The 19004-nt window shown below is 44.4% G+C and overlaps 2 protein-coding genes across 4 annotated transcripts in view; one reads left to right on the plus strand and one right to left on the minus strand.

Annotated features, from left to right (window-relative positions):
• The window catches only part of KDM1A (lysine demethylase 1A), a 48132-nt gene extending 45877 nt beyond the window's left edge, over positions 1–2255 (plus strand). Inside the window, 2 exon segments of the mRNA XM_079985962.1 lie at positions 618–764; positions 1668–2255. Of these exon segments, the coding sequence (XP_079842088.1) occupies positions 618–764; positions 1668–1853 (333 nt within the window). The 3' untranslated portion in view covers positions 1854–2255.
• A 1100-nt stretch (positions 2256–3355) lies between these two features.
• LUZP1 (leucine zipper protein 1) overlaps positions 3356–19004 on the minus strand; it is a 74533-nt gene continuing 58884 nt past the window's right edge. For all 3 annotated transcript variants that reach the window (XM_079985955.1, XM_079985953.1, XM_079985954.1), the window contains 2 exons: positions 10394–10592; positions 3356–9037 (listed from right to left, as the gene is read on the minus strand). In XM_079985955.1, the coding sequence (XP_079842081.1) occupies positions 10410–10592 (183 nt within the window). In that variant the 3' untranslated portion in view covers positions 3356–9037; positions 10394–10409. The remainder of the gene's footprint in view (positions 9038–10393; positions 10593–19004) is intronic.

Below are 19004 nucleotides of genomic sequence, written 5' to 3' on the forward strand. Positions count from 1 at the left end.
ACACACTCTTGTCCAGTAGCACCTTAGAGAGCAACTAAGTTTGTTCTTGGTATAAGCTTTCATGTGCATGCACGCTTTTTCAGTTCCATATGTTCAGGATCCTTGCCAACCTTACCTTTATCAGTGTATGGCACAATATCAGCCTCTAGATACCACCTATAGCATGATCAAATTTTCCAGCTTCTTTAAAGGGATTTATGATTAGAAAAAGCCTTTCAACAGAGAAGGGCCATTTCTAAAATGAGGAAAGAGCCTAAACCCTATAGGTTAGGATTGCGTACTTTAGGCTGGCTATCGGCTGCAAAGAGAATCATTTCCACAGGCTTTGTTTTCACCACCTGCTGCCCTCAACTAGAACTGCTTGGACTCCCTTCCATCACTCTGGATGCTCCTGCTTTCCATTCTGCAGACATGGGCAAACCTTGAAAGCACAGCTGACAGGAGAATAATTGGGCATTGCTGCCAGGCTTTTCAGGGCTTTCTGTTACTTGCAGTTTTCCTCAGCCTAGGAAAAAAACATGTATGTGTGCCTGCACACATCCTCCTCCTAGCATCAGGGACTTCACGAAACGTTACACTCTTGAGTAACCTCTCCCCCCCCCCTTCTTTGTCCTCAGCCTAAGGAAACAGTAGTATCTCGTTGGAGGGCAGACCCCTGGGCCAGAGGATCCTATTCCTATGTAGCAGCTGGATCTTCAGGAAATGATTATGACTTGATGGCTCAGCCAATTACTCCGGGACCAGCCATTCCAGGAGCTCCCCAGGTGAGAACTGCATTCAGATTAGCACCAGGAAGCAGCAGGAGCCTTTGATGTTGTACCACATTTTTTCCCTGGAACGTTTCATTATATTTATAAATTTATTTTTATTATTAATCTCATCCCACTTGGCTTCCTTGTCTAGCATGCAAGAACCATGGGAGGGAGCTGTCCCCCCCTTAATTACAAGTATCAGTACAACTCCTCATGAAAGCAAGCTTCTTACTTTTCTTTGGCATTTTGGGGGAGGGGGGAATCAAAAGGGAAGATAAAAAAACATGGCAACTTTGCTGGTTGTTAACATTGACTAGGAGCAACCCATAGCTGGGTGCTGTTCAGGCCATAGAAGGATCTGATGCCTGCCCTTTGGGCTCACTCTGCAGTAGGTGTAAGGAATTATGAATAATGGGAATGAAGTAACAGTTCCCTCTTGCCACTCCCCACCCACCAAATGTGTTTGTTTGCAAACTCTAGAAAGGGGGACATGAGACTAAATTTAAGGTGCAACTTGGGAATTGGTCCTGCCATCTGCTTCTGAAACCAAGCAAGCAGCCTTACCCCAGTGCACTTGGGTCATTCTATTCAAGCACACACAGAGAAGTACGTTTAAACCACCTTGAGATGCTGAATATGTTTTTCAAGTGGCTAAATTTGCACTCTGCTTCCCTTTAGACCACAGGAAGGAAAACTGGTCCTCTGCCACATTGAAATGCTGAACACATTTCTTCTACTCTCTCTGTGGGCAATCCATATGGGATGCTTGATTCTGGGAAAAACAAATGATAAAATTATTCCCAGGCGTCACTTGGAGTGACAGCTTTTTAGGAAACCTTCCTTGTTTTGCATGTATGCTATATTCAGCAGGTAAACTGGGGCTCTTGTAACATTGCCAATCTATTTCTTTTCCAGCCAATCCCCCGCCTGTTCTTTGCAGGAGAACATACAATTCGCAACTACCCAGCGACTGTTCACGGAGCTCTGCTGAGTGGACTGAGAGAAGCTGGGCGCATTGCAGACCAGTTTCTCGGTGCAATGTACACTCTGCCTCGCCAAGCTACTCCTGTTGCAGCTGCGCAGCAGGCTCCTGCCATGTAACAATGCAGTGGGTTATGAATGCCTTGCATGGACTCGTGATTAGAAGCAAGTGGCCTTCCTGGTCTGTAGCACTACCAATTATAAGGCGTAACCAGGAGTCAAAAGCATTGCCCCTGTTGAGCGGCCTTCCTAGACTTCAGTCGTCCAAGAACGCAGTTCCTGACTGCCACAGCAGCCTCGATTCTCTGGAGCGGCGCACCTTCTCCCCCAAATCCAGACTTCTGGTCTCTCTTGACAGAGATCTCTTTTGGTACAGATGCATTTTTGTTTGTTTCTTTCCAGGGTTTAGAACTCTTGTAAGTTAGCTGCTGTTAGTCACTAAGGTAAGATTGTCTTATGTGGGTTTTGTTTTGGGAAGCAAAAATAAAACTTCCTTTTTTATAAAAACACAGACAACAGAAACACAGTTTCTTTTCATTTGACTATGATGCAGGATGCAATGCCCTACTCTTTGCTATATGCAACTAAAAAGTTACAGATTAGATGCCAGTTAAGGATCCTCAGAGATGTAAGGGGAAATGGCTGAGTAACTCTCAAAGTGCTTAGAATGGGTACTTGGAGGAGGCACGTTGAATCTGGGACAGTTACAGATAAATGCTGGTTCTTGCTAGGAAGCTAAAGGGGTGGAATCGGTTTTGGTGCAGGCAAAGTATGTGCTGGGATTTGGTGCTAAGTAAGGGGATATTTAGGGACGCAGGTGGCGCTGTGGGTAAAAGCCTCAGCGCCTAGCGCTTGCCGATCGAAAGGTCGGCGGTTCGAATCCCTGCGGCGGGGTGCGCTCCCGCTGCTCGGTCCCAGCGCCTGCCAACCTAGCAGTTCGAAAGCACCTCCGGGTGCAAGTAGATAAATAGGGACCGCTTACCAGCGGGAAGGTAAACGGCGTTTCCGTGTGCGGCTCTGGCTCGCCAGAGCAGCGATGTCACGCTGGCCACGTGACCCGGAAGTGTCTCCGGACAGCGCTGGCCCCTGGCCTCTTAAGTGAGATGGGCGCACAACCCCAGAGTCCGTCAAGACTGGCCCGTACGGGCAGGGGTACCTTTACCTTTACCTAAGGGGATATTCAAAGGCCAGGACAAGGAAGAACAAAATTGGAGGACACCAAGGACTGAGAAACTATATTTATACTTGTTTTGTAGTGAGATTCCACTCTCCTGGCCAGGCTCTGAATCCTGTGTTTCATGACCCAGTGTTTCCAGTCCTGTCTTCATTTGACAGGCTTGTCAGAGGTACCTGATATGCACAAAGGCAGGTTTTCTTCTAAATCCTATTCTATTATTGGGCTTAATTTCAGGGACAAAAATTGTATTGTGCAGGTCCCAAAAATGCCTGAAAAAGTGCTAACTATTTAGCAACCATGTGGATCTTGAACAAGTCAATGCAGTTCTCTGTACTTAGAGCTGTTGCCAAAACACTGGGTAGGGTATGCAAAACTGGCTGGGCTTTTTTCTTCTTCACAAGAAGCAAAAGTTTTTTTCCATCTCAAAGCAATTCACACATTTGAGTAACATACAAATAGTTTTATTGATTAAGTACTGTAGAACAGACAGCATTAGTCAGAAGATAACATGCGGACAAATGTTTGCATTTAAACATAGCATGCAGACTTGTTGCTCTGTGACTAGCAGGCTAGCACCACCTGCTGTCCCATGTGCAGGCAGGTTTGGGAGGTGAAAGAGCAGGGCCTTTCCCCAGCTGAACATACTAGCAGCACAGTGCTTCCTTTTGAGTCAGGAGTGGAGTGACTGGGACAGTGCTGGTAGCTTCCTGGGTTCTGGAGGGCTGGCAAATGAGGATCTCTGAACACATTTTGCTAAAAATTGCACTTGCTTTCTCTTAACCTGAAAGCGAGGGAATGTTAAGGCAGGAGATGCTCATCTGCCTGCAAGCACACCATGTCAGGATTCGACAATCCCTTTCCACCCAGTCTTAACATTAGCAAGTAGAAAAAATATATTTTCATCTCTTAAAAATACATTCCACACAATCTGAAGGATTCTCAAGTGTTTATAAATGGCAGGAAGACCGACGTGCCTTCCCCCTTGTGCAGACGTGGAAGGAGTAGACTGTACTCCCAACAGCCACAGAAAGGTTGAGCAAATCCTTTGGTCTCTAGCCAAGAGGAAAGAGAAAGGGGAGGAAGGATGTGGGCCCTGCAGTGCAGTACCTTCACCACTTTATCCCTCTTTGGATATAAAGTTGGGGTTCAACTGAAGCAGCAAGATCTTTTGTGGGGTTGTCTCCCACTGATGCCCAGGGTAGAGGGGTGGCATCATGTAAGCCTCTCTCATCTCATATACACATTTTGAGAAGGGGAAATGTCAATTCCAAAGAGCTTGTGAGACAATAATAAATGTCCTGGCTGCTTGCATACGTATGGGTCCCTTCTGACAAATCTATGGCTAAAACTCTAGGTTCTTGGCACTCTTGACATCTTGTCATAAAACCAGAGATGCACTAATGGCCTGAGGAAGTATGGCGTTACCTTACACTGGGCTGGCCTACCCAAGGATTGTCAATGGACTGGCTCTCTTTCAAGGCCTTGTGAATCCAGGACTGTCTGCATGCAAATCATCTGTTCTACCACTGAGCTATGGTCTCTCTCTGGCTTTTCATCGGAGAAGCGGTTCTGCTTTTTGCAATGGAAGGGAGATGAAGGAGCAGGTCTTACTAGGCTATGCAACGTTGTGCACATGAGGGCAATTCTGACCTCCAGTTGGAAGAAGTTGCTTTTTTTTTGTTTCTCGACATAAAAAGGAATAATCACATGCAGCACATATAATTACAACACTGGAATTGTTTTTTTTGTTTTGTTTTGTTTTTTGTTTTTTGTTTTTTTACACACAAATTTTCAGCATTAGAAAGTCCCTGGGGGATTCCTATTGTATTTATATGCTACAGTTAAAACAAAAATTAACTTGCCAAAATGCTGGCAAATATTTACAAATACACATTACAGCTGTTTATTTTTAAAGTGTGCAACTTGAGCCAAACAGTCTCTTGTTTCCTGAACTCACCACTGCTAGTTCAATAATACAATCAGCTCCTATTGCACTCAGGGTTAAGGTCTCCTTAGGGTTTTGTCATCCTTTTTTATGGGGCCATCAATAAAATAACCCCCAACCGATACTGTAACGGATATTTACATTCATTCCTTATGCTTAGTGAAATGTAAGACTATCAACAGACCCCAGGCCTGAAAAACATAAAAGGGGGGGGGTCCTCTGCCCTGAAGCAATAAACTAGCTAAAATAACTCAGGGCAAATTCATTTCTCTTTTACCGGGGAGGTGGGGGATCCATAACGTGCCTTCAGAAAGGAGGCAGCAACCTCATCCATCAAGCCCTATTGCCGAAGCTGAGGCAGATTCCTTGGTTAAGCAAGGCCAGGTGTTACTGTTATAAAAGCTTCCTATCTAATCTGAGGGGGGGGGGTTGTATTCTTCCTTTTCCCAGCTGCTCAAGTATGTTCTAGGAATGTGGAACCTGTGGCCTTCCAGCAATAGTTGACTTGCAACTCCCATCAGCCCCACCCAGGATGGTCAAACTCTAGCTAGAGGGCTTACAACGCTCTCCATCTAGGGAACAAAGGCCTAAAACACAGATAACTGGTTCCTTTTAAGTTTTCCCTTTTTGTGAAAATCTGGACTGCCACTGGGTCATTTCTTCCCCGGCAAAGATGAAGAGGACTTTGCTATGTGCACTTGGCAAGAGAAAGGTATCAGTGCAGCTTTCAGAGGTGCTATCAGCCTAGGAACAAGGGACACTTGCCCTCATCCTTCTGTGTCTGGCTCAAATACCAAACCCTTTATTCTTGGGCGACTTTTACTTGGACCCAGATACCTAGCTTTCTGGCCCTGAGCACTCAGTCCTGGAGGAAGTGTCGTTCAGAACGATCTTTTGCGCCAGTGGGTTAAACTTGTGAACGCGTTAGTCATGCAGAAAATAGTTTCAAATTCAAGTGAATAATCTCTAGCTCTTATGGTAAATGGAGTGCTCGGAGGGGGTGGAGCATTTTCCAGATCCTGTGAGAAGTTTGCAGTGTTGAATGTGGACAAGCCAGCTTTCCAACAGGGGAAAAAAATTACCTGGGTTGTCGTTTGCATGGTGGGGCTTCTTTTGCACCAGAAAATCAGGCAGGGCGGTCTAAGGGCACTCAAAGTGTCACTGCTTTGAACAGGCACAATGAAAATGGCTCCAATTTCATCATGCAGAGGGGAAATGTCCATTAAGGCTGCATTCCTAAGTATAATTACAGACAAACAAGTCCAAAAGGAACTTATTTTCATATAAATAAGTTTCAGTAAGGGGCTATTTTATCACTTTATGAACTAGTGGTCTTGGAGCTGGTGCACGTCACAGGAAATTCTAGGCATTTTTGACCCAGCCAAACAAATGGCTCAGATAGCAACCCCCCCCCTTCTCTGCTGGTTGGTGGCTTGCTTTAATTTTCAAGTAGGCTGAGATCCAACATCAGCGTTGAATCAAACTTTTCAGGTGCTAAAGTGCTTTCTTAAATCAACCACGACATGGCTTTTAAAAATTTTTTTTTAGCAAAAACAATCACCATCCTACTTTGGATTAAATCACAGCCCCCCCATTGAACACTAGACAGGCACCATCTGAGCATAACGGGGCGCATCAGTTCAAAATGGCTGCTTACAGATCAGTTATTGCTGAGACCTTTATGTAAACAGACTACCCATCAATGGAAGCAAGCTAAAATCTGTGAACTGGCCCCCCCAGTGAGAGGCCTGTAATTGGTGAATGAAAGTGGGACCACAGATATGCTGTGATTACATCACAAAGAGACGGGAGCATGAAACACAAGGTTCTAGACCTCAACACTGAAAATATGCGTGAAAGAGCACGGGCAATACTTGAGATGATCTCATTGTTTGGCTTCTGTGTCTTCCCCAGTCCACTGACCAGTGGGAGAGCACGTGAAAATGTGAATGATGCATACAAGTTGCAGAAGTTAACTTTTGTTAGCACAGTTCGGGTAATAATAATTTTAAAAAGATGGTGCACACCCTTCTGCCCACCTCTGTGAGAAATCAGTATGTAACAATGGTGCCTTTTATAGCACTGCTAGCCAAACTCAGGGGCATGTAAACTTATTTTTAGAACACTCATGCTTCAAGGTCCTCCTGAAGCTTGTGAACACTTTTAACCACTTGGTCCAATAAATGGCACCATTGTCCACATTCTGTGCCTCTCACATCTGAATCAGTTAAAATACATTTTTAAAAACCTTTGGCTGAATTAAAAACTGTTGGGTAAAGGATAGAGTAGGGACCACAGCAAACCTCAGTTATTTCTAAAGGTTCACAATGTGTGTGTGTGTGTGTGTGTGTGTGTGTGTGTGTGTGTGTTTTAAAAAAAGGCAAAGTAGTGAATTTGGGGTGTTTTTTCCTAAGCCAGGTTTTCCATCTGAAACCCTGGAAGCTCTTGGCTTTTCAACAGAGTCGTAGGCCTCACCTAACTGTGCATGTGTGAACTCTGGGCAGAATGAATGCACTTCATGCACCAAACCCATGTGGCGATGCATTGCTAATGCACATTAAACTCTATCTAACTTTTAAAACATTGTTTTGTTCCCAATTCCTTTTCATGGGGAGTGAAACTGAGCTGCCTCCTTCTTAAGTCTGACTGGATTACCTCCGCTTGGAGGGAGAGTGGCGGGGCACTGTTCCTCGAGGTAACAGTGCTGTCCGATCTGCCACCAAATGGATACCTAGAAAAGCCTGGTAGGGGAGGTGGGTACAAAACACTTACGTTTACAGCAGCATCTAAGCCTTATGTGCCAAATGCATGGGGGAAGACTGAGAAGACTAGGCCAAGGTGAGCAGCTGCCGTGGCACTGGTGGGGTCCAACGTTCTGTCTGCTGACTCGGGTGCAGAAGAGGGCAATCGCTGTGTCTCTGGATGAGTCTCCGCTGGTCCCTTTGCCCATGCAAGTGAAGAGTGAGGTAGCAGAAATAAAGGAATAACACCCCCCCCCCCCAGATATGTTGAGGTGCTGAACAAAGGAGCCTCTTCTTCCCCACTTTTCTGAGCAGGTTGTGCCAAATGCCCAGTGGCTGCCCCAGTCCTGAGGTGTGGTGCAGCCCACACTGAGGCCTCAGGCTGTTAGTTCAAGTAATGCGCCACAGGCTCTTCCAAGCAAGCAAGGCCCCACGGAGCACTCCGCCTCCTTTGGCTGGGATGACAATGGGCTCAGGGTGTCGGCGAGGTTTCTTGCTCCGCCTGATTTGAGTCCAGCCAGAGTTTGGATCCTGCGAGGCTTGCAGGCAAGGAAGGAAGTGAAGGCAAGAACTCAAGCGCTTGGGGAGGGAAGGGGCTGCTTCCTCAGCACCCAGCCTGCAGAGCGGGAGATGGGCGAAAATCTTGGATGTCATGCTTATTGCTTATGTGTCAGGCTCAGGCAGAAGTACTTGCAAATGGCCACGCCATTGCATTGCAGGTATGCTGCGAGAGAGCTATGGCTGGTGGGAAGCAATGGCCTTGGAGTGGGGTTCCTGGAACTGTGTCATTCCCCTCCCCGCACCATCCTTTCCGGAGCGGCATCTCAGAGAGTACTTGCAGCACACGGAAACCAGCTTCAATGTAAACTTCTTTCTGAAGATGGAACAGCAAAAATCTGGCGAGGAACAGAAATTCTCAGCGTGCCGTTCTGGGCTTTTGAGATCCGGCAAGCAGGTGTGTCTGGGGCAGTTCTTGCTTCTTGCAGTGGTTACCAACACACATCCGCACACACAAAACCACACCTCTTGCTTCTCCAGGAAAAAGCGCGGCAGATAGCAGAGGTCAAGGCTGTTCGCCTCAAAGGTTTGTCCAACCTGATCCAAAGCTATTGGGTACCTCCTAGAGAGATGCAGAGCCGTTTACCAGCCATGGGATACCATTGATTCAAGCTCAATAAGATTTCAGAGTGGGATTCCCCTGAGCGAAGTGTCTGCGGCCTCCTCCAGGGAGGAGAAGGAAAACACAAAGCCACCTTTTAAAAAATAAAAAAATAAAATCCACCCAAGGCTAGTGGGCAGAAAGGACCTTGAGCACTGAAGGGGTTAAAGGTCAGGCACTGTACATGTCCCTGTGTTGGACTGGCTGCAGGGAAGAGACCAGTGTAGGGATGAAGAATGAAGCTCAGCTTCTGGAGGTCATGCAACTGGAGGGGGAAAGACCCTAGGGAGAGAGAAAGGGGGGGGGGAGTCACCACATTAAGCCATCAGACAATAATTCTTTTTCACAGATCTCTACTGCTTTGCTCTTCCTGGTCTGCGCAGTCACACCTACGGGGGTGGGAAGAAGAGTACTGCAGGGTCAGATCAAATCACCATCTAGTCCATCTAGCGTCGTTTTCACAATGGCCAACCAGAAGAGAAGCTTGGAAGCAGGACCTGAACACAACAGCACTCTCTCCACACTTGTGACTCCCAGTAAATATGGGTCACGGGTGGCGCTGTGGTCTAAAACCACTGAGCCTCTTGGGCTTGCCGATCAGAAGGTCAGCGGTTTGAATCCCCAAAACAGGGTGAGCTCCCATTGCTCTGTCCCAGCTCCTGCCAGCCTATCAGTTTGAAAGCACGCCAATGCAAGTAGATAAATAGGCGGGAAGGTAAACGGCGTTTCCGTGCACTCTGGTTTCCACTCTGGTCACGGTGTTCCATTGCTCCAGAAACAGTGTAGTCAAGCTGGCCATGACCGTGACCTGAAAAGCTGTCTGTGGACAAACACCAGCTTCCTTGGCCTGAAAGCAAGATGAGCACCGCAACCCCATAGTTGCCTTTGACTGGACTTAACTGTCCAGGGGTCCTTTACCTCCCCCCCTTTTTTTTACTCCCAGTAAATGTTATGCATAGACAGACTGCATACATTTGCAGGCCCAATTCAAAGTTCCAGTTCTAAACTACAAAGCCTTTTTACAGATTGGGATCCCAAAATCTTAGGGAACATTTCTCCCAGTATGCATCCACCTCTCGGACCCTTACATAATTATCTGAGCTTTCCTCTTCATGTCTACTCCAGGAAAGAGGGACTTGCCAGGAGTGGCCCCTCCGACTGTGGATTGCTCTCCCCAGGAGGCCCGCCTGGCATCAACCTTGCAATTCTTTTCAGTGGTAGGTCAAGATTTACCTCTAGGTGGTCTGCTGATTTTGTTATTAGCTGTTTTGATGGTGATTATGCTAATGTTTGTGCGGGTGGTTGGTGGTTTTCAGTTATTTGAAGTTGTGGTCAGTTTGTTCATGGTTTCCTGAAATGGAATCCATTTTTATACGACTTCTGTTCCACACACACAAACCACCTTGAAATCGCATGGCATGAAGCCATACATGGAGCAATACATTATCATCACTATTCATGGAAAGCCTGTGAGATTTTTGCATATGCAGGGAGACTTCGATCAGATGCTTTCAAGCAAGTGATTTGCATGCTGCCCCGTCCAACTTAAGCACATGGCTGAGATGACACAGTCAGGCACTACCCATAAGAGGACAAAGTGGGAACAAGGACCTCTTGTTTAAAACAACACAAACATACCTCAACATCAAGAGGCTCAGTTGTCTTCTGAGCAGCCTTTGGTCCAACGCCTCCGCTCCTCAGCCTTGCTGTCCGATAGCTGGCGTGTGGCCTCCAGCCTGGCGTCTGGCCTCTTCCTCGGTGTGTCAGCCCGGGCGAGCTGCTCAGAGGAGCCAAACGGTTTTCTTCTGGAACTGGGAACAAAATCTTTGTTTTCCTCCTGTACCAGAACCAGGAAAAAGGTTGGGTGCTTTAATATGTTGGAGCCTCGCAGGAGTTGCTTCCAGACACAGAGCCTGGGTAAAGCCATTGAGCTCTGCCCTCTCACTTCCCCCAGGGTGAGTTTTCCCTCCCCAAAGCCCGACTCCATGGCTTGGTAGGAAGGCTGCGAGCTTTCTAAAAACATAAGCCACACAGTCCCCAAGTCTCCCTCTCCAGCCCTGCTTTCCCTTTTGGTCAGCAGCCACAGGGCTCTCTCATTTCCTTTCTTCTCATTGCAGCTAGGATATCAATAGTGGGAAAGTGAGAAACATCCTCAGCCCCCTCCACCAAAAACTGGTACCAGGCGTATTTGATGTCTGGCTTTGATGGAGAAACTTACTCATAATTTGAGACTGGCCAAAGGCCAAGCTAAACCAGACACGTTGGAAAATGTGCGGTTTCCATTTCTGACTTTTATTAATTCCACCTCCAAAGGTCTGAAGCCCTCTGCTCTGTATGCTGGCTTTGCGAGAGACTCTGCGCATTTGCAAGACTGGTTCACCGTTTTTCTTGTTCTGTATTTGGCACACTGGCTTTGTAGCCCCACCTACCATGTATCTTAATTTACGGGGGGGGGGAGAGAATGATATGAGATCTGCATTTGTTCAATTGTACTTTACTGATCTTTTCTTGATCTTGGATGAAAAGTTACTACAATGCCTTAAAAAGCAAAAGAAACAAAGAAGGGTAGCAGCAGCCAGCAAGGAGCCTCCTCTCATTGCCTTCCAGTGGATATAGAAATGCTTATCTGCGCAAACACATTGTTGAGACTCTGTTGCTGCAGAGTCAAGGTGCACTTCCTGGGCCAGCAAATAGGAGAGAAATAGGAAGATCGAAACATAATAATAATAATAATAATAATAATAATAATAATAATAGTTGTTGTCGTTGTTGCTGTTGCAGCATGTATATCCCACCTTTTTCTGCAAGGAGTTCAAGGTGGCAAACTTGTTTCTCCCCTCTCCTCATTTAATCAACAACAAACCCTGTGAGGTAGGTTGGGTTGGGAGGCAGTGACTGGCCCCAAATCACCCAGCCAGTTTCATGGCCGCATGGGGATTTGAACCCTAGTCTCTCAGGTGCCAGTCCAACCAGCGTACCAATGAACCACTCTGGGCATAACAGTCTGACAATTTACAATTTATGAAGTGGTCCAATATTTCCCTCCCTCCCTTTCTTTTTTTTTAAATCATCTTCAACTTCTTTGGAGCACCTAGTAAGTGAAGCACAGCACCACGTGCAGAAAATGTCTTTTAAAATGCTCTAGGAAGCAACCTAGGGACACGGGTGGCACTGTGGGTTAAACCACAGAGCCTAGGACTTGACAGTCAGAAGGTCAGCGGTTCGAATCCCGTGACAGGGTGAGCTTCTGTTGCTCAGTCCCTGCTCCTGCCAACCTAGCAGTTCGAAATCACGTCAAAGCGCAAGTAGATAAATAGGTACTGCTCCGGTGGGAAGGTAAACGGTGTTTCCGTGCGCTGCTCTGGTTCGCCAGAAGCGGCTTCGTCATGCTGGCCATATGACCCGGAAGGTGTACGCCGGCTCCCTCGGCCAGTAAAGCGAGATGAGTGCCGCAACCCCAGAGTCGGCCATGACTGGACCTAATGGTCAGGGGTCCCTTTACCTTTACCAAGCAACCACACATCATATTGGGCAGGCCCCCTCCTGGCGTATTGTAAGGAGAAAAATATGTACAGTACCTTTTAGGGGCCTTGTATTGAGGGGAAAAGGTGGCTGCCTCCATAAATTCAAAAGGGGCAGCAATCTTTTTTTCAGGAGGGCATTCTGCAGGGTGGATAACAATAACCAAATTTTCCCTGCAATTTCACTTCTTACAAAAGACGGAACTGCCAGAAGGCCCTCAGAGCTAGACCTTGGTGTCCAGGCTGAATGATGGAGGTAGAGATGCACCTTCAGGTATACTGGGCCAAAGCCATTTAGGGCTTTAAAGGTCAACATCGACACTTTGAATTGTGCTCAGAAACGTAGTGGGAGCCAATGTAGATCTTTTAGGACCGGTGTTATGTGGTTCCAGCAGCCACTCCCAGTTGCTAGTCTAGTAGCCATATTCTGGATTGGCTGTAGTTTCCAAATCACCTTCAAAGGCAGTCTCATGTAGAGCACACTGCATTAGTACAGATGGGGCTTTGTTGGGGTGTGCGTTAAAAAATAATAATAATAATACTGCACTTGCAGGCTACCACCAGCAGAGGGAACTACAGCACAAGGCCGAGCTTTAATTTCAAGCTGGTATTATTCAAGTAGGGGCAGTAGCCAAACCCAGAAATGTTCAAAAATCATTCCGTATGCGTCCCTCAGAATCACATGTCCTTTAAAACAAAAAGTGCATGCACGCACGCACTTTTAATTGTTGCCTTCTGCTTCCTTGAGCATTCGGAAGGCTGTGCGCTTGAGGTCTGCTAAGTCTTCGCTCTACCCGAAATCATCTCCGTGTTATGAATGTTTCGCTGATTATATTATTCGAACAAATGGCTATCACCAGAAAGGGAAGACCCTCCCTAATGTCAGGGCTTTCCCATTTCCAATTTTTCCTGTACACACGCACACAGGTGGACAAAAGCAACAGGATTTGATTCTCATCTTCCATGTGTTCAAGAGACAGCTGCAAAACAAGAGGTCGTCACTTAGGAACATAGGAAGCTACCTGATACTGAGTCAGGCCAGTATCCCCAGGTATTTAGGGGAAGTGGACAATCTCAGCAGTACCTGGAGACGCTGGGGACTGAACCCGGGACCTTCTGCATGCAAAGCACGTGTTCTACCACTGAGCTATGGCTCCTCTGTTAAAAGCTTTTGTTCAGGAAAATGGCACAGAAGTGAGTGGAACTACGCGGCATTTTGGTAACAATCAAACTATTTCACTGGAATGTGATTTGTCAAGCTGCCTGGTCTTAGTACTCTGCACTATTGTGATAGTACTTTAAACGGTCATGATTTCCACCAAAACATCTTGAGAGCTGTAGTTTGTTTAGGACAGCGGGAGTTCTTAAAAGGTAAAGGGAGCCCTGATCATTAGGTCCAGTCGCGGACGACTCTGGGGTTGCGGCACTCATCTCGCTTTACTGGCCGAGGGAGCCGGCGTACAGCTTCCGGATCATGTGTCCAGCATGACTAAGCTGCTTCTGGCAAACCAGAGCAGTGCATGGAAATGACGTTTACCTTCCCGCCGGAGTGGTACCTATTTATCTACTTGTACTTTGATGTGCTTTCAAATTGCTAGGTTGGCAGGAGCAGAGACCGAGCAATGGGAGCTCACCCCGCTACAGGGATTCGAACCGCCGACCTTCCGATCGGCAAGCCCTAGGCTCTGTGGTTTAACCCACAGCGCCACACGTGTTCTTAGGAGACCTCTATTCCCCTCCCTCATAGAACTACAATTCCCAGAGTTTCCTGGGAAGAGGGACTGTTAAACCACACTGAAAATTGTAGCTCTGTGAAGGGAAAAGGGATATATCCTAACAAGAGAGTCAGCAAGAGATTCCCCCGCTTCTTAAGATCTTCCAAAAAAACTTTTGGCATATCTCAGTATCTTTTGCAGCTCCTAAGATACAAATTTCTTAAAAAGTGATAAAACTCAACAAATAAATCCCAGGGCATGACCTTGAAGGGATATGATGCAGCAACTTTGCTGAAGCTAAGCAGGGCTGAGTCTGGATGAAAGACCCCCGTGGATCAGAGAATCGTGGTGTTGGAAGGGACCCTAAGGGTCATCTAGTTCAACTCCCTGCAATGCAGGAATCTAAACGAAAGCATCCGTGGCAGAAAGAAAGGAAAGCTATAAATGAAATACCGTATTGGCCCGAATATAAGCCCCACTCGAATGTAAGCCGCACCTTTAAAATGGGGGGGGGGGGGGGAGAGAGAAAAAAAGAAAAAATACCCATAAGGTTGTGAAAGAAGCCGCACTTTAACTTTTCAGTGTCAGAATTTGGGGGGAAAGTGAGGGTTATATTCAGGCCAATACGGTAAATGAAATCCTGTAGCCAATGCTGATTGTGCTTTATGCTCATGATTCAAGTTGTTCTGAGATTGATCAGTTTCCTGTTGAGCTATATAATGCTCTGTCGTTAGACCCATTTTCCTATCGTTGATTAATCCACAGATAACGCCCTTGTAAGCTGGGTGATTAAGACTCTTGTTACACTATATTTGCTTTTTTTTTTATTTTTTTTATAATAATTTTTATTAATTTTCCACACATGTAATAAAGAACAATGTAAAACAGTATAACTTCATGCTCATCGGTTCATACCCTTCTTTCTTTGACTTCCCCATACCTCCCCATCCCTGCATCCTTGTTTAATAATTCTTTAGCAACCCTTAAGTCCATTGTCTTAGTTCCCTTTCGTAAAAAAAATTCTTAAGTTTTTTTTTTGTTTACTGCTGCAATTCTTTACTTCTTACCCCCTGACATCCTAACATTCCTCAATTTTGCAATTATTTTTAAGATATATTTTGAAATTCTTCCAGTCTTCTTCCACTGTCTCTTTCCCCTGGTCCCGGATTCTGCCCGTCATCTCGGCCAGTCCCATAAAGTCAATCACCTTTGTTTGCCATTCTTCCAGAGTAGGTAGTTCTTGCGTCTTCCAATACTTTGCCAGTAGAATTCTTGCTGCTGTAGTGGCATACATAAAGAAAGTCCTATCCTTCCTTAACACCACTTGGCCCACCATGCCCAAGAGGAAAGCCTCTGGTTTCTTAGGAAAAGTCCACTTAAGGACCTTCTTAATTTCATTATAGATCATTTCCCAGAAAGCTTTAACCTTTGGGCAGGTCCACCAAAGGTGGTAGAAAGTGCCTTCAGTCTCATTACATTTCCAACACTTATTATTAGGCAAATGATAAATTTTTGCAAGCTTGACTGGGGTCATGTACCACCGGTAGATCATTTTCATAATATTTTCTTTTAAGGCATTACATGCAGTAAATTTAATACCGGTGGTCCATAACTGTTCCCAGTCAGCAAACATAATATCATGACCGATATCTTGTGCCCATTTAATCATGGCTGATTTCACCGTTTCATCCTGTGTATTCCATTTTAACAGCAAGTTATACATTTTTGATAAGTTCTTAGTATTGGGTTCCAACAATTCTGTTTCTAATTTTGACTTCTCTTTCTGAAATCCTATTTTCCTGTCCTGTTTAAACGTCTCATTTATCTGATGGTAATGCAACCAATCTCGAACCTTAGGCTTTAGTTTCTCATAACTCTGAAGTTTCACCCTTTCACCATCGTATTCTAAAATCTCATGATATTTTGGCCATTTAGAATCCATATTAAGCTTTTTTACTTCCCTAGCTTCCATTGGTGACACCCACCTAGGGGTTTTACTTTCCAACAAATCTTTGTATCTAATCCAAACGTTATACAATGCTTTCCTTACAATATGGTTTTTAAAGCTTTTATACACCTTTACCTTGTCATACCATAAGTATGCATGCCAACCAAAACTATTGTCATATCCTTCCAGATCCAAGATGTCAGTGTTCTCAAGAAGTAGCCAGTGTTTCAGCCAGCAGAAAGCTGCTGATTCATAATAAAGTCTTAAGTCCGGCAGGGCAAACCCCCCTCTATCCTTTGCGTCAGTTAAAATCTTAAATTTAATTCTGGGCTTTTTGCCCTGCCAGACAAATTTTGATATGTCTTTCTGCCACTTCTTGAAACATTCCATCTTGTCCACAATCTGCAACGTCTGGAATAAAAACAACATTCTAGGCAATACATTCATCTTAATAGTAGCGATTCGGCCTAACAAGGAAAGTTTCAACCTTGACCATATTTCCAGATCCTTTTTAACTTCTGACCAACATTTTTCATAATTATCCTTAAATAAATTCACATTCTTGGATGTTAAGTTTACCCCCAGGTATTTTACCCTTTTAGTTATTTCCAAGCCTGTTTCATTCTGAAAACTCTCTCTTTCTTCCATTGTTAAATTTTTTTCCAACACTTTCGTTTTTTGTCTATTCAATTTAAAACCTGCTACTCGACCAAATATTTCAATTAGTTCTAATACTCTTTTAGTACTAGTGTCTGGCTCTTAATTTATAATGTCTAACTCCGACCTGAACTCCTTTGACCAACTGGTCCTTTCTGATCATGTTTAACAAAACCTCCAGGACTGATATAAAAAGCAAAGGGGATATTGGGCAACCCTGTCGTGTACCTTTTTCTATAGGTATTTCTTCTGTTACCACATTATTTACAATTAATTTGGCCTTTTGTTGAGAATATATTGCACCTATACCGTTTTCAAAACCTTGGCCTACCCCCATCCCTTGGAGATTCTTTTTCATAAAAGTCCAACAAATGTTGTCAAAGGCTTTCTCCGCGTCCACAAAAATCAAAACTGCTTTCCTGTTAATGTCAACGTCCAGCAGCTCCAAAATATCTATAATATTTCTCACATTGTCTGACATATGTCTACCTGGGAGAAAGCCTGTTTGGTCCTTATGAATCTCTTCTGCCAAAACTCTTTTCAATCTTTTTGCCAAAATGTCTGCAAAAATTTTGTAATCCACATTGAGTAAAGATATAGGGCGGTAGTTTTTGACCTGGTTCTTCTCAGTCTCTGTTTTCGGTATAAGTGAGATGAAAGCCTCTTTCCACGATTCAGGTGCCTTTTTCCCCTTCAAAATTTCATTGCAAACTTCCTTCAATGGTTGTATCAGCCATTCTTTCAGCATTTTGTAGTATTTGGCCGTCAGGCCATCTGGTCCTGGTGATTTTCCCAATTTCATATTTTGAATGGCACCCTCTATTTCTTGTTCTGTTATTTCCTCATTTAAGATCCTTTTACTTTGTTCTGAGATTTTTGGTAGACCGTATTTTCTGATGAATTCTTCTATTTCTTGCTCGTTGATAGGCCCTTGTGCATACAATTTCTTAAAAAAACTTTGAAAACAATTGTTGATCTCATTGGGTTTGTGGATAATTTTTCCATCCATTTCTAGACTTGTTACAGTATTCATTTTCTGCCTTTTTTTCAGTTGCCATGACAGAAGTTTCCCACATTTATCCGCTGATTCAAAAGTTCTTTGTCTCATTTGCTTTATCTTCCATTCTATTTGTTGGTTCATAAGCTCCATGTACTGCATCTGATAAAACTTTATTTCTCTCAAAATCTCATGGGACTTTGGTTTAGACCTCAACTTCTTCTCTCCTTCTTTTATTTTTTCTAAAATTTTTTCCTTCTTCTCATTTTGTTGCTTCCTCTTTATAGAATTTTGTTAAATTAGGAAACCTCGCATCACGGCTTTGCTTGCGTCCCAGATTATTCTTTTTTCCACATCTGTTTTCCTGTTGATCTCAAAGTAATCTTTTAATGTTTTAAGGGCCTTCTTGTGAATCTCTTCATCCTTAAATAGGGTGTCATTCATTCTCCATCTAAAGGATCCAGTTGTTGTTAGTTTCATCTCCATCTTCACCGCATTATGGTCGGAGCACGTTTTTGGACATATTTCTACTTTTTTTGTTCTTGGCGCCAGACTACTAGAAATCCAGATTTGGTCTATTCTTGTCCATGTCATTTTTGCCTCAGAGAAGAAGGTTCCCTCTCTCTCTAGAGGATTCTTTATTCTCCAAATATCAATCAAGTCCATTGTTTCAGTCATTTCGAAAAAGGTAGTCTCCCTTCTTTTGAAATCACTTGTCTCTGTGCTTTATCCATGTTTGTTGAGACAACTCCATTCATGTCTCCCATCATTAGGATTTTATAGTCTAAAAAGTCAACTAATGTCTCATGCAACTTCCTAAAGAATTCGGCCTTCCCTTCATTTGGGGCATAAACTCCCACAATTAATATCTTTTCTCCTTGAATTTGTATTTCAATTGCCAGGTATCTTCCTTGTTCATCTTTAAATATCAATTTTGGAGCCAACTTTTCCTTTGCATAGATCACCACACCTCTTTTCTTTACTTTGTCTGATGAGATAAATTCTTGACCAAGTCTCTTATTTATCAGTAATTTCCTATGTATCCTGGCAATATGGGTTTCTTGCAAACATATTATGTCTAATTGTTCTTTCTTCAAAATGTGAAAAACCTGTCGTCTTTTCCGAGGAAGGTTCAGACCGTTACAGTTCCAACTAAGGAGTTGCAGAGACATTTTGTATTTAGGTAGCTGTTCCTCCAACTGCTCCAAGCTTCTGCTCTTCCTCCGATGGTGGTAGTGAAAGTCCAAATGACAAATTTGCTATATCAGGTGGTTCCCTCTCCTCCACGGTTCCTTTCTGCAGATCCTCCAGGTACTTCTCCAGAAATTGTTCTTTGTCCTGAATTGTTTTTATTTTAATCTTCCTTCCTTTAAAGTTAAAGGACAATCCTTGTGGAAACTCCCATCTGAAT

The sequence above is a fragment of the Podarcis cretensis genome (assembly GCF_951804945.1).
Source record: "Podarcis cretensis genome assembly, chromosome: 8".
Taxonomy (NCBI): Eukaryota; Metazoa; Chordata; class Lepidosauria; order Squamata; family Lacertidae; genus Podarcis; species Podarcis cretensis.